The sequence below is a fragment of the Notolepis coatsorum genome (genome assembly GCF_963971535.1).
Source record: "Notolepis coatsorum genome assembly, chromosome: 8".
Lineage (NCBI taxonomy): Eukaryota > Metazoa > Chordata > Actinopteri > Aulopiformes > Paralepididae > Notolepis > Notolepis coatsorum.
Genome location: NC_140172.1, coordinates 142,081,329 through 142,097,560, shown reverse-complemented (window position 1 = coordinate 142,097,560; position 16,232 = coordinate 142,081,329). Strand labels below are relative to the sequence as shown.

General features: G+C 43.5%; 1 protein-coding gene across 1 annotated transcript in view; it reads left to right on the top strand.

Moving 5' to 3' along the window:
- Positions 1-16,232, top strand: part of LOC311233615 (ATP-binding cassette sub-family G member 4-like) — a gene marked incomplete at both ends in the record, with an annotated part of 93,849 nt that overhangs the window by 28,105 nt on the left and 49,512 nt on the right. Inside the window, one exon of the mRNA XM_084320582.1 lies at positions 3,343-3,479. Within this exon, the coding sequence (XP_084176708.1) occupies positions 3,343-3,479 (137 nt within the window). The remainder of the gene's footprint in view (positions 1-3,342; positions 3,480-16,232) is intronic.

Here is a 16,232-nt window from a genome sequence, read left to right as displayed (position 1 = left end):
CGAACAACACAAGCGAGCAGTCAACGACAGACCGCGGGTCCATGAGGGTTTTTTGTTCACTCTTGTGTTAGTTGTGTTGCAGCGCAGGGCACTGCAGTAGTGGAGGCTCTACTCTGCTGACATAGTGCTGCACTTCCTGGTTTAATAGCACAGTCTTCAGGTGCTCAGAGATATATATATATATATATATATCTGTATGTCATGCATGTCTTAAATGTCATGATTAGATTTATTTAGATGATTAGATTAGATTCTTATATCTGTATGTTGTGTATGTCATAAATGTCATGAATTGAAAATGGGGGACCCTGATGCAGGGGTGTAAAGTACTTGAGTAATTGTACGTTGTTACAATACTTAAGTACTGTTTTGGGGGATTTGTACTTTACTCTAGTATTATTAGGTTTGTATACTTTGTACTTTTACTCCATTACATTTCAGAGAAAAAAAACATACTCTTTACTCCTTACATTTTAAATGCAGACCTACAAAGTACAAAGTACAAATCTCACAAGTCCAACCATTTTAATTAGTATATTTGAATTGTTTAACTGGCCGAACTAACGTTAATGTTATTAATCCAGCAACCACAGGTAAACAGCCAATCAAATCCCCATCAATGGAAAATGAACCCGCCCATACCCATGCTGATTGGTCCTTGTGCAACACTATAGCGGGGATCTTTGATTAAACACCTGCTATTAGAAGAATAGACAGTCAGATCTGCATTATGCTGTGGTTAATATTGTGATATTATTCAGGGTACTCCAGTATTCTGTCTTTAATATTGTAATATTATTCAGGGTACTCCAGTATTCTGTCTTTAATATTGTGATATTATTCAGGGTACTCCAGTATTCTGCCTTTAATACTGTGATATTATTCAGGATAATCCAGTATGCTGTGGTTAATATTGTGATATTATTCAGGATACACCATTCTGTTTTTAATATTGTGATATTATTCATGCTGTGATGTGAATGCTGTCCATGTTAGTTTACCTTCAATGGAGAAGTGCATTAAATAATTGTAATGCAAAAAAAGTGTCCTCTGTTCTTTCATTTCAGCATTGTCTATCGTAGAACACATTCCATTGTGGGCAGAGTGTATGCTTGGTTTCACTCCAGCCTTGCCTAAACACCAGCTGATGATTTCACTAATTGGCTCACCTCTTCAACTAACTCACCTGGTGCAATGTGTAGTTAAAATGAAAACTTGGCCCACGAATCCCACGATGGAATGAGTTTGAGACCCCTGGTCTATCCCTTTCAAAAAAAATTACTTTTACTTTTTAGTATTTAAGTACATTTAAAAGTAGGACTTTTTTTTACTTTTACTCAAGTGTGTTTTTAGCCAGATACTTTTACTTTTACTTGAGTCAGATTTTGAGACGGTACCCATACTTTCACTTAAGTATAATTTCTGGGTACTTTTTGTAAACAAGACGAAAGTCTTTCTCTGATCTGCATCCCCTTAACAATTGTGTGTATTGAGCTGTACTGTACTGTACCCATTCTGCAATCTGTTAATTAAAATGTTCAATCAATCAGTATATATTTGTTATTTATTTTTGGTATAGTGCTTAACACTTTAATCGCCGGGAACGCCGTAACTCGTCATTCCCCGCCATGCTCATTCTGCCGAAGACGCCGTAACACGTCTTTGATATCAATATTTCAAAAATCTGTGATCGAAATCATATTTCTCCCCCGGGGACCTGAGATATACTGCTGAGCTTCACTCAACTATCTAACAGTTCAAGAGCGCCATCTGGTGGCCGATCGGCAGATCGCCCAACAGGAAGTGATCTGTGGATGAAGTGGTGCTCACCCATATTTCGTCCGGGCACTCGCTATCGTTAGAGAGACTCCATCTTGACACAGTGAACATCGATCGGTGCAAATAACTCGATAAACAACATGATTTGGACGTATATACTATTATACAACCTGGAAATGGATCGGGTATTTCTACATCCCATAATAGAAAATATTCTGTTCCACGCTCATCCCCCAACGGCGCGAGAAAGCCACCGTGAGTCCCAGCGTTATTTTTCAATGTGTTCGATACTAACTGCTCTGATGATCATATCACCCACACTAGATGAATGATATAACGTTGCCCACGGAATTATAAACGACCCCCCGCCCATCCAGTCAACATCAGATCATACATAGTAACTTCTAGAACTACGTCCAGTTGACATTTTTTATCTGGCACCGATCGCTATCAAACTGTATTTCATCATCAATATAATGCATTTAGGGCTATAAATCAAGTTCTGGAGAAAGCTGCAGAAAACGATAAAAACATACTTATACTTTAGACCGTATTTTAGTATGAATATGTGAATGAAAAAGTATAACGTTGCTACACCCTGAATAATAGATATAGGACATTGAATGGGCCATAATAATGTCAATTTAGCAATACAATTTAAAAAGTTATAGCCCTGCAAAGAAGGGGAACTTCTCCATAGACAAATAGAGCTGGCGAGGGATGGTAAATTATGAATTTAACCATGGCGATCAAAGTGTTAACAAGCATACTTTAATGTTGCCCAGTTGTGGCCTGTTGAGGGGCAATACATATAAAAAGTTCCAAAACATTGTGTTTGTATTTGTATGATCCACTATATAAACATAGTAATTATAATATCTACATACATGGCATTTGATTGGAGGCTAGTCTCACTTTGTCCCACAGCAACATTAAAATAGTTTAGATTTGTGTATGTTGTTTATGTAAACAAATTACTTGTAAGTAACACAATAGTTACTTTTTTAAGTAACTAGTTACTTTTATAATGTGTAACATAGTAAGTAATTTAGTAACTTTTTGGAAGAAGTAACTAGTAACTGTAACTAGTTACTTTTTAAAAGTAACTTGCCCAACACTGAAAATGACACAATAAAACAATACACCTTACCTTACCTTTCCTTTCCTTTCCTTTCCTTTCCTTTCCTTTCCTTTCCTTTCCTTTCCTTTCCTTTCCTTTCCTTTCCTTTCCTTTCCTTTCCTTTCCTTTCCTTTCCTTTCCTTTCCTTTCCTTTCCTTTCCTTTCCTTTCCTTTCCTTTCCTTTCCTTTCCTTTCCTTTCCTTCCCTTCCCTTCCCTTCCCTTCCCTTCCCTTCCCTTCCCTTCCCTTCCCTTCCCTTCCCTTCCCTTCCCTTCCCTTCCTTTCCTTTCCCTTCCCTTCCCTTCCCTTCCCTTCCCTTCCCTTCCCTTCCCTTCCCTTCCCTTCCCTTACCTTCCCTTACCTTCCCTTCCTTTCCTTTCCTTTCCTTTCCCTTCCCTTCCTTTCCTTTCCTTTCCTAACGTGTCCTCTTCGTGTCATCACCAGTCATGGAGGTGGCGTCAGGGGAGTACGGGGACATGAACCCGGTGCTGTTCAAGGCCGTCCAGAGCGGTCTGTGCTCAGAAGGGGACAAGAAGAACTCCAGCGACAACAGCGACTCCTGTCAATCCCAGTGTCACAGCGTGAGTAACCTCGTTCCCAGTTTTATCTCCGTGAGATAAAGCCTGGTAAAGAACTACTGCCGAAAGTGTCTGTGGGGTAGAATTTCCGGTGTATGTACTTCCCCTGGAAGCTGCCTCCGAACGGACCAAACGTTTCCCGAATCCTGTCGGCAAACAAGCTGATGTCCCGGTCATGTAGTAAATTCTTCAGGCAAAGCCGCTGCAGTGGCTTAAACGAGGAAATATTGTGCACTTCACACGTTTCTATAATTGTTTTGTCGAAACCGGAAAGCCTGTAGCCTGTACTTCCTGTACTTCCGTTTAGACATTTTAGAAGGCATATCTTTACCAGCCTATGACTCTCTGACCCTCTGTTCACACCATGACCCTCTGACCCTCTGTTCACAACATGACTCTCTGACTCTGTTCACACCATGACCCTCTGACCCTCTGTTCACACCATGACCCTCTGACCCTCTGTTCACACCATGACCTTCTGACCCTCTGTTCACAACATGACTCTCTGACCCTCTGTTCACACCATGACCCTCTGACCCTCTGTTCACAACATGACCCTCTGACCCTCTGTTCACACCATGACCCTCTGACCCTCTGTTCACACCATGACCCTCTGACCCTCTGTTCACACCATGACCCTCTGACCCTCTGTTCACACCATGACCTTCTGACCCTCTGTTCACAACATGACTCTCTGACCCTCTGTTCACACCATGACCCTCTGACCCTCTGTTCACACCATGACCCTCTGACCCTCTGTTCACACCATGACCCTCTGACCCTCTGTTCACACCATGACTCTCTGACTCTGTTCACACCATGACTCTCTGTTCACACCATGACTCTCTGACTCTGTTCACACCATGACTCTCTGTTCACACCATGACCCTCTGACCCTCTGTTCACACCATGACCCTCTGACCCTCTGTTCACACCATGACCCTCTGACCCTCTGTTCACACCATGACCCTCTGACCCTCTGTTCACACCATGACCCTCTGACCCTCTGTTCACACCATGACTCTCTGACTCTGTTCACACCATGACTCTCTGTTCACACCATGACCCTCTGACCCTCTGTTCACACCATGACCCTCTGACCCTCTGTTCACACCATGACCCTCTGACACTCTGTTCACAAAGTGACTCTCTGACCCTCTGTTCACACCATGACCCTCTGACCCTCTGTTCACACCATGACCCTCTGACCCTCTGTTCACACCATGACCCTCTGACCCTCTGTTCACACCATGACCCTCTGACCCTCTGTTCACACCATGACCCTCTGACCCTCTGTTCACACCACCATGACCCTCTGTTCACACCATGACCCTCTGACCCTCTGTTCACACCATGACTCTCTGACCCTCTGTTCACACCATTGATTGATTGATTGATTGAAAAGTTTATTAACAGATTGCAGAATGGGTACAGTACAGTACAGCTCAATACATACAATTGTTAAGGGGATGCAGACCAGAGAAAGACTTTCGTCTTGTTTACATCAGGGTCCCCCATTTTCAATTCATCATAACATATATGACATACATGACATACAGATAGACAGTACTGCTACATCTATACATTTATGACATATCAGATTTGCAAATACAGTACTGTTTGTGATACAAAAAGTGTCCAGAAAAAGAGTGTATATACATTTGACGTAGAAACTGTACATGGGGGTGAGTTGGGTGGGTGGGGTGGGGTTGGGATGCGTAGCATAGTGTTGTGTAGCGTTGCGTAGCATACTGTTGTGTAGTGTAACATAGCATTGCGTTGTGTAGCGTAGCATAGCATTGCATTGTGTAGTGTAGCGTAGCATTGCGTTGTGTAGCGCTGTGTTAACTTGTGTAGCATAGTGTTGTGTAGCATTGCATAGCATAGTGTTGTGTAGCGATGCGTAGCATTGTGTTGTGTAGCGTAGCATAGCTTTGCGTTGTGTAGCATAGCGTAGCATTGCATTGTGTAGTGTAGCGTAGCATTGCTTTGTGTAGCGTTGCATAGCATAGTGTTGTTTACATTTACATTTACATTTAGTCATTTAGCTGACGCTTTTATCCAAAGCGACTTACAAGTTCTGTACGACAAGCCATCAGGAAGGGCACAACTCTATCAGCTGAGCAACAATGTTCATCAAAGTGTTGAGTGCTACAGTGTAGGTTAGTTTATTAGGACAAGTGCATGACAGTACGGTTAGTTAGGGTTAGATTTTTTTATTTTTTATTTTTTTAATTCAGATAATGGTTGAAGAAGTGCGTCTTTAGTCGACGGCGAAAGATTGGACGTGATTCGGCTGTCCTAACTGGGGTGGGTAGTTCATTCCACCATTGTGGGGCAAGGACTGAGAATAGGCGACTTCTCTTTGATGACCCTCCCGGAGCTTGGATAGGAGTAGGTCTGAGGCGGCCAGAAGATGCAGAGCGTAGGGGTCTTGAGGGTGTGTAGTTAGAGACCATTGACCGGAGGTAGGCGGGAGCGGTTCCCTTTGCCGCACGGTATGCTAGGTCGAGGGCCTTGAAGCGGATTCGTGCAGCAATGGGGAGCCAGTGCAGGTCCCTAAGAAGTGGGGTGACATGAGCCGACTTCGGTAGGTTTGAGATCAGGCGGGCTGCTGCGTTCTGAATGAGTTGAAGAGGCTTAGTGGCAGTGGCCGGGAGGCCAGCGAGCAGTGCATTGCAGTAGTCGAGGCGGGAGATGACTGTTGATTGGACGAGGAGTTGGGTGGCTTCTTTTGTCAGGAAGGGGCGTATCCTTCTGACGTTGCTCAGGAGGAATCGGCAGGTTCTGGTCGTCGCTGCGATGTGAGCAGAGAAGTTCAACTGGTCGTCGAGGACAACACCAAGGTTCTTGGCGGTCGGGGACGCAGTCACAGCTGCATTCTCGACTGTGATTGAAAGGTCGGTTAGGGGGGAGGATTTGGCCGGCAGGTGGAGCAATTCTGTTTTGCTTAGGTTCAGTTTGAGGTGGTTGGACGTCATCCAGGCTGAGATGTCGGACAGACAGGCCGAGATCCGCTCAGAGACGTAGATATCTGAGGGAGGGAAGGAGAGGAAGAGTTGAGTATCGTCGGCATAACAATGGTAGGAGAAGCCATGAGACGTGATAATGTTACCCAGTGATTTAGTGTAGAGGGAGAAGAGAAGGGGTCCTAAAACCGAGCCCTGGGGGACACCCGTCCGCAGGGGGCGGGTGGCCGACAGGGTCCCTCTCCATGACACTTGGTAGGAGCGGTCATTGAGGTATGATGACAGCCATGTCAGCGCAGAGCCAGCCACTCCCATTCCTGCGAGGGCCGCAAGGAGGATCTGGAGGTTGACTGTGTCGAAGGCTGCAGATAGATCTAGGAGAATCAGGACAGAGGAGAGGCCTTTCGCTTTTGCTAAGTGAAGTGCCTCTGTGACTGCAATGAGGGCTGTCTCTGTGGAGTGACCAGTCCTGAAGCCTGACTGATTAGGGTCTAGGAGGTCATTCTGTAAGAGATAAGCAGTAAGTTGGTTGGATACAGCACGTTCAAGTGTTTTAGAAAGGAAGGAGAGAAGAGAGACAGGACGGTAGTTGCCTATGACGGTAGGGTTCAGGGTTGGTTTTTTTATGAGCGGCGTGACTCTGGCTTGTTTTAGGGAGGTGGGGACCACCCCCGAGTTGAGTGAGGAGTTGATGGTTGCAGTTAGGAATGGGAGGATGTCTGGTGCTATGGTCTGGAGGAGTGGGGAGGGTAGCTGGTCCAGCTGGCAAGTAGTCGGACGGTTTGACGTTACCAGTGTCAGGGTCTCTGCTTCTGTAATGGGAGAGAAAGATGACAGAGTGAAGGATGAGGTTCTCGATTCAACATTTGGAATGGGTGGGGGTTGGGAGAAGGAGCTGCGGATGTTCTCCACTTTTTCCTCAAAGAAGATCGCAAAGTCTTCGGCAGAGAAAGATGAGGGAGGGGGGGGTGGGGGGGGAGTGAGGAGGGAGGACATGGTAGCATGCAGTTTGCGAAGATTCTTGGCAGAGGCCTCGATCCTATGGTGGAAGAAAGAAGCTTTGGCATTAGTGATGGTTTTGGAGAATGTTAACAAGAGGTTGTGATATGTGTCGATGTCAGCAGTGAGGCGTGACTTTCTATACTTCCTTTCAGCTGCTCTCAGGACCTGTCTTTGTTCTCTCACTGGATCTGTCAGCCATGGACTGGGTGGGGAACGGCGGGCAGGTTTCTCAACGAGGGGACAGAGCTTGTTGAAGGAGGTTGCAAGGGCTGAAAGGAGGGTGGAGGTTGCCATCTCTGTGGAGAGAGCAGAGAAGGTGTCACTCAAAGGTAGAGCGGATAGTATGTCAGAGGAGAGGGTGGAGGGGGATAGGGAGGGTAGGTTGCGTCTGAGTGAGACTGTTTGAGTTGGGGTGAAGACCTTTCGGTGTTGTGTAGTGTTGCATAGCATAGTGTTGTGTAGCGTAGCATAGCATTCACAGTTCACACCATGAACAGTTCACACAGTTCACACCATGACCCTCTGACCCTCTGTTCACACCATGACCCTCTGTTCACACCATGACCCTCTGTTCACACCATGACCCTCTGTTCACACCATGACCCTCTGTTCACACCATGACCCTCTGACCCTCTGTTCACACCATGACCCTCTGTTCACACCATGACCCTCTGTTCACACCATGACCCTCTGTTCACACCATGACCCTCTGACCCTCTGTTCACACCATGACCCTCTGTTCACACCATGACCCTCTGGTCACAACACAACTCTCTGACCCTCTGTTCACAAGTTCACAACATGACTCTGCATTGCGTCGTGTAGCGTTGCGTAGCATTGCGTTGTGTAGCGTTGCGTAGCATTGCATTGTGTAGCGTAGCGTAGCATTGCGTTGTATAGCGTTGCATAGCATAGTGTTGTGTAGCGTAGCATAGCATTGCGTTGTGTAGCGTAGCATAGCATAGCATAGCGTTGTGTTGTGTAGCGTAGCATTGAGTTGTGTAGCGTTGCGTAGCATAGTGTTGTGTAGCTAGGGTTGGCATCTTTCACTAATCGAAATAAGGGACACCTTTCCGCGAGCGTGCGCAAAGCGCGCAAGAGAATTCTTTTTGGCCGTTTTTTGGGCGCAAATGGGCGGATTTTGTAATTTTTTTTTTTTTTTTTTACTTTATTTCGGTTTTAGGGTTAGGGTTATGGTTATGTTATTTCATTATTTAGGGGAGCCAGCCCCCCAAACTCCTGAAATGCATAGAAAACAAGTTGTAGCTGAGGTTGTGTTTATGTGTCACCTCAGCTGCAGTAACCTAGAGGGGAGGAATGGGATGATACAATTTAAATGAAATGAAATTGAACAGTATGACTTTTATATTGTTGTCTGAACACTATTTATTTATGTTTTAAGTATTTATTTAAGTATTTTTGCATTTATGTATTTATTAATTATATTATTTATGTATTTATTAACTGTTAATCCATTATGAATAATTCCGTTTTTCAGATGAGCATAACAACATAAAGAGTTTAAATGGGCACACTATTTAATTATATTGATTAATATAAATACATGTTTATTTATTAGACTTTAAAAACTCAACATTAATGAACAATCAACCATATTAGTCAACTGAAATAGCCTAGACTATGCCCACATCAGCAGCCAATATGTATAGGCTCCTGGCTGCCAGGGCAGGTAAATAGAAATACTGACATTAAAAACACAACCAGATAAATAAGATGTAATATCCCATACTGAATCAATCTCAGGAGATGTTTCAGTCATGAAGAACTGGGACACCTGTGCTTGGGTCCTTTGAGTTCTTATATTTCGGGAATATTTTTGTTCTCCTGAGGCATGCTGTTCGACGTCAGTCAGTCCACCATGCGCCACAGAAAACACACACCTACATACTTTGCAGTATCTCCATTGACGCTATCAAGCGAGGAGTTTGCCTCTTCCCACTCACGTCTGTACTGTACTTCTGGAGGCGTTTTGTCTTTTTAGGATGTGGTGGTGGAGTAGTGTCTGCTGTATTCAAACAGCCCAGTGATGCAGTGACTGAGCTGAGCAGAAGACCGCACAGAACATTTTAGCAACGTGAAAGCGCGACTTCTCATTGGTCGTGAGCTGCTGAGCGCACGCCCATCATACCAGAGTTGCTAAGTCTGTTTATTTTCCGCAACTTTTGGACACAATTTTGCTTGTTTTTGTAGGTCGGCTGGCTCATTTCTCTCACAATACTGGCAACCTTAAAATACGGGACGAAGTGCGTCCCGTATCAGTTCAATACGGAACGCCTCTTTTAGTTTCCAATTACGGGACGATTCCGTATTTTACGGGACGGGTGGCAACCCTATGTGTAGCGTTGCATAGCATAGTGTTGTGTAGCATATTGCGTTGTGTAGAGTAGCATAGCATTGCGTTGTGTAGCGTACCATTGCGTTGTGTAGCGCTGCGTAGCATAGTGTTGTGTAGCGTTGCATAGCATACTGTTGTGTAGTGTAACATAGCATTGCGTTGTGTAGCGTAGCATAGCATTGCATTGTGTAGTGTAGCGTAGCATTGCGTTGTGTAGCGTTGTGTTAACTTGTGTAGCATAGTGTTGTGTAGCATTGCATAGCATAGTGTTGTGTAGCGATGCGTAGCATTGTGTTGTGTAGCGTAGCATAGCTTTGCGTTGTGTAGCATAGCGTAGCATTGCATTGTGTAGTGTAGCGTAGCATTGCTTTGTGTAGCGTTGCATAGCATAGTGTTGTGTAGTGTTGCGTAGCATAGTGTTGTGTAGTGTAGCATAGCATTGCGTTGCGTTACTGGACACAATAAATAACAAAAGAAATATGAATTAATGTTCTAAATAATAATAACCTCTATTAGAAAATCTAGCTTTAAAAATATATCTTTGTATCTTTTCAATGTAATGTAAATTATAAAACAGTAACCTCACAAAGATATGAATTAATAAAGTAACTAATAATAAAGTGCACTATGCAGTTTCGGATTTGTTACATTTGCATAACTTGCAATTAGTGTACAAAACAATTTTTTTTTAATGAAATCATATCAGTCTCTCCTGATCACTGCCTTGGTTTTACACAACAACCTTGTTTACCAATTAACAAATTTAGAATATTTATTTATGTCCACATAAAGACAATGTTTAAAGGACACAAATATTATCAGTGCACTTGTACATTGTGGGTTAATCTGATACATGTGTGCCCAAATTGACAATGGCAACCAAAGTTACACACACAGACATGGATGATGAACCTGACAGCTCATGGATACAGATAGCAGCGTCTTCTCCAAATTGCTCGGCTGCCAATAATAGCTGACACTGAGCAATATCTTGCTAACTGTTTGGCTCTTCTCTTCGGAAGACCGGCCATCTGAAGGCCTCTAACACCCAACTTATGAACATGACCCAGGCTTCCAAATATGAAGACCAAAAGTTTACAGTTGTAGCCCAGTTGTGATATGGTATGCTCTAACAGTTGATACTATATTTTGGTTGTAAAGGCTTCTTCTAGACTGTAGTCAAACGTACAGCCAACTTCTAGGATTCTTCACACACACACATGTAACGGGGAAGCCCGGGATGTCCACAGTCACGGAAACAGGTGTGTTGACGAGTGACTGTGGCAGTGCGGGCTGGTAAATTAAACTCACTTCCCCATAACAGGGTTAACAGACGCATAGGTACGGTAGTTAGGAGTGAATTCACTTCTTAGTGCAGCGGCCTGTGTCATCGCCCGCGGACGCGGGAGCCCCCTGTTCGACTCCCCCTCGGGACATTACATTTAACATCAAACACAACGCAGACCAATATGATCCGTCACAGTGGTGCCGTGACCCGGATGTCCTGAGGGGTGTGAGTTTAGGGAGGTGAGTGTAACGGGGAAGCCCGGGATGTCCACAGTCACGGAAACAGGTGTGTTGACGAGTGACTGTGGCAGTGCGGGCTGGTAAATTAAACTCACATCCCCATAACAGGGTTAACAGACGCATGGGTACGGTAGTTAGGAGTGAATTCACTTCTTAGTGCAGCGGCCTGTGTCGTCGCCCGCGGACGCGGGAGCCCCCTGTTCGACTCCCCCTCAGGACATTACATTTAACATCAAACACAACGCAGACCAATATGATCCGTCACACACACACACGCACGCACGCACACACGCACATGCGCGCGCACACGCACACACACGTAATTGGACACATCTTGAGATAACTGTTTGTACCACAGTTATCGATTATGAATTAAGTTGAATTGCAGTTTAAACTAGCCGTAGATGATGATGACACCCTTTGAAGACTTTGTAACCTGTTAATCTGTAGACCGTTTTCGCCTAAAGGTACATGCCTAAGTAAATGGAAGATTGCTCCACTTCTGCAAGGTCAATTTGCATGTTCTTGGTATCTAGAAACATCTAGGGACCTGGGGGTATATGTATTTCCAGCGTCAGAAATATTGTGTCTGTTACTAGGCTGAGTAAATTGTAATGAAGAAAAGGAGAATATGAATTATGATTTATGATTTTTGCATCTTTGATCATGTTAAATCTGCGGGGCACGAGAAAATGCTCACTGAGCTCATTCACCATCTTATTGAGATCATGTGTAAAAAAAATCTCAGCAAATGAACCGCGGAAAAGATGATTAAACAGAAGGATTTGTAGATGCAGTAATGAATGATAATCGATTTTAATTATAAATTCATATTTGACCTTGAACTTGACCTTGACCCTATTATGGCCAAATCATACATCTATGGATAGGGAAAATGCTCCTGTTTCCAATGGCAGGGGTGAATCTGGATTTAGTCATTTCCTTGCAGTTTTTACGATAATTAGCATTTTCCGATAAATTCGTATTTCCGATAAATCGTATAAAACATCGGTAAAAATGAAAATATACACTTTGACTACTGTTTTTGATAGGGGTATGGTCTTTACTCTTGGCTACACTTTTCTTTTTTTACATTAACCTCTTAACATCCAAGGGCCCACATGTGGACGATTCTTTGCCGACCTCTAGTGGCTCGGGTGTGCATTTCTTTTAATACAATATATAGATGGAATTAAAGCCCTATTTGTTGCCTGTCGATTGCCCTTTCAGATGACAAAATCCGCTCAGCGGTTCTCGAGTTACATGCCGATATGTGAGGCGTGCCCCAAAGTACGCAAAAGTACACATTACCACCCCCGACTCCCGGGGCTCTAGCTCTGTCAATCATTTGGCGATCTCGAAAATCTTTGCACAGGGTTGTAGCCAATGGGTGTGGCTTTCCAATGATACCCCATGATATGATAATTGGCGATCTAATACGGTCTCTATTGATCGATTTATGATAAAGAAAAGCAGGGTGGACCTTAAGGCTTAATATCGAATGGATTCTGGAGTCAAAGGAACCTCAAAATTAGCCCTGATTGAAAGTAATCCAATCGCGTTACTGAGTTTGAGTATTCCAGGGGAATGCACATGACTGTTGGTACGGTAACCTGCATTCATCAAACATGTGTTGATACAGTTGTTACATGAATGATGCATGGTACTGTGCTGTACCATCTGCTGTATGGTGTGATTGGAGATAAGATAAGATATTCCTTTATTGATCCCCTTGGGGAAATTCAGGCATCATAGCAGCATGGGGGAGGGGGGAGGGGAGGTACAGGTACGGGCAGGGAAATAGTAGAAAGACATAAATATAGGCAATACAATGATAGTACAGTAGAAAAGTTTAAAAAATAGGCAGTGTAAATGAAATAATTAACTCTGAATATAAGATGATGATAATATGAGCAAGTACATTACATTTACATTTAGTCATTTAGCTGACGCTTTTATCCAAAGCGACTTACAAGTTCTGTGCGACAAGACAGCAAGAAGGGTATAACTCTATCAGCTGAGTAACAATGTTCATCAAAGTGTTGCGTGTTACAGTGTAGGTTAGTTTATTAGGACAAGTGCATGACATTAAGGTTAGTCGGGGTTAGATTTTTTTTTTTTTTTTTTTTTTATCATTTCAGATAATGGTTGAAGAAGTGAGTCTTTAGTCGACGGCGAAAGATTGGACGGGATTCGGCTGTCCTAACTGGGATGGGTAGTTCATTCCACCATTGTGGGGCAAGGACTGAGAATAGGCGGCTTCTCTTTGATGACCCTCCGGGAGCTTGGATAGGAGTAGATCTGAGGCGGCCAGAAGATGCAGAGCGTAGGGGTCTTGAGGGTGTGTAGTTAGAGACCATTGACCGGAGGTAGGCGGGAGCGGTTCCCTTTGCCGCACGGTATGCTAGGTCGAGGGCCTTGAAGCGGATACGTGCAGCAATGGGGAGCCAGTGCAGGTCCCTAAGAAGTGGGGTGACATGGGCCGACTTCGGTAGGTTTGAGATCAGGCGGGCCGCTGCGTTTTGAATGAGTTGAAGAGGCTTGGTGGCAGTGGCCGGGAGGCCAGCTAGCAGTGCGTTGCAGTAGTCGAGGCGGGAGATGACTGTTGATTGGACGAGGAGTTGGGTGGCTTCTTTTGTCAGGAAGGGGCGTATCCTTCTGACGTTGCTCAGGAGGAATCTGCAGGTTCTGGTTGTCGCTGCGATGTGAGCAGAGAAGTTCAGCTGGTCGTCGAGGACAACACCAAGGTTCTTGGCGGTCGGCGACGCGGTCACAGCTGCATTCTCGACTGTGATGGAGAGGTCGGTCAGGGGGGAGGATTTGGCCGGCAGGTGGAGCAATTCTGTTTTGCTTAGGTTCAGTTTGAGGTGGTTGGTCGTCATCCAGGCGGAGATGTCGGACAGACAGGCCGAGATCCGCTCAGAGACGTGGATATCTGAGGGAGGGAAGGAGAGGAAGAGTTGAGTATCATCGGCATAACAATGATATGAGAAGCCATGAGACGTGATAATGTTACCCAGTGATTTAGTGTAGAGGGAGAAGAGAAGGGGTCCTAGGACCGAGCCCTGGGGGACACCCGTCCGGAGGGGGCGGGTGGCCGACAGAGTCCCTCTCCATGACACTTGGTAGGAGCGGTCATTGAGGTATGATGTCAGCCATGTCAGCGCAGATCCAGCCAAGTAGGCAGTGTAGTCAAAGGTGCAGATGAGGGTCTGTAATATTATACATTACAATATGGTCAATAAAAACACTTCATCTGAATATGTACTATGATGAGTAAATAAAGTATACAGTATACACAAGTGCAGTATGCACAAGGTACTCTAACCGGCGTGATATGGGTCATACGTTATATGTTTTAGTCTGTGCCGTTTCCTAGTAGTTCGCGAGTTCTGCTGCCGTTAGTTCTTCGGCTGCTGGCAGTGGTCCTTGCCCACGGTTGTGGAGCCTGATGGCCGCTGGTATGAAGGACTGGCCGAGGTGGTTGGTGATGTGTCGGGGGGGTATGAGTCTCTCGTGAAGTGTCATTGTTCACTTTGGTGGGCGGCACTCGGATCAGAGTAGATTAAGAATGGAAACACTATTGGCCAAGTAGGCTCAAAGAGTGGTTTAAATATGTTTGTTTATCTGTTTCTCTTTTTGTTGTCTTTTTTTTATTATCTTTTGTAATATGTAATATATATGCAGTATATATGTCAAATGAACAGATATATTTTTGTTTTTAAACATTCATACATAGATGTCTTGCAGAGACCTAGGTTTAATTTGAGCTTCGCTGGGGACACTTAAAACAAAGTTTTTTTTACACTAATTTGAGTGTAAATACAGTTTTTCTTTGCACTCATTTGAGTGTAAATACTTTTTATTTATTGTTTCTCATTTGAGTGTAAATACAGTTTTCTTTTGCTACAAAGACCATCAGTTGATCCTGTTTTCTTGCTGAAAAGTTCCTGACACAGCTTGTCAACCTACACTTTCGCGATAAAAAAGCTCTGTTTTGCAAGACTGCGATGTTGTGGATTATTATACTCTGCAATTTCCTTGGTAGGGACAATTTGTGCTTCTGTGGCTTTGGTCGAGACATGTCCCTATAGTGTCCCTATATAAAACTATGTGTCTTTGGTAGAGACATGTCCCTAGTGTCCCTATATAAGACGATGTGTCTTTGGTCGAGACATGTCCCTAGTGTCCCTATATAAAACGATTTGTCTTTGGTTGAGACCAGGGGCGGATTTAGGATTGTAGGAGATCCGGGGCCCAGCCCAGATAGGAATTTTTGTACTTCGACACCACAACCTTTAACTTATACCCTCACCTTAAAGCGGACAAAAAGAGAACACTTAAATTCACACCCTTTAATTAATGAAGCAAACAATAATAATAATTAATAATAATAATAATAATAATAATAATAATAATAATAATAATAATAATAATAATAATAATAATAATAATAATAATAATAATAATAATAATAATAATAATAATAATAATAATAATAATAATAATAATAATAATAATAATAATAATAATAATAATAATAATAATAATAATAATAATAATAATAATAATAATAATAATAATAATAATTGTATGTATTGTATGTATGTATTGTATCGTATAGCACCTTTCATACAAGAATTGCAGCTCAAAGTGCTTCACAGCAGTAAAAAAGAGGCATAAAATGATCACAACATTGGCAGATCAAGAGCAATGCATAAAGTGCAGACATAAAGCATGAAATAGATAGCAGCAAAATAGACAAAGTCAAGGTAAGACATAGAACATTAAATCACATCGTTTTTCATATTAGGATCTAAGATCTAGGGTTAACTCGCCGAACGTTGAGTGCCAGGACCCCCGAAAACCAGAGTATAGTTGGATTTTCATCGTTGTTTCTTT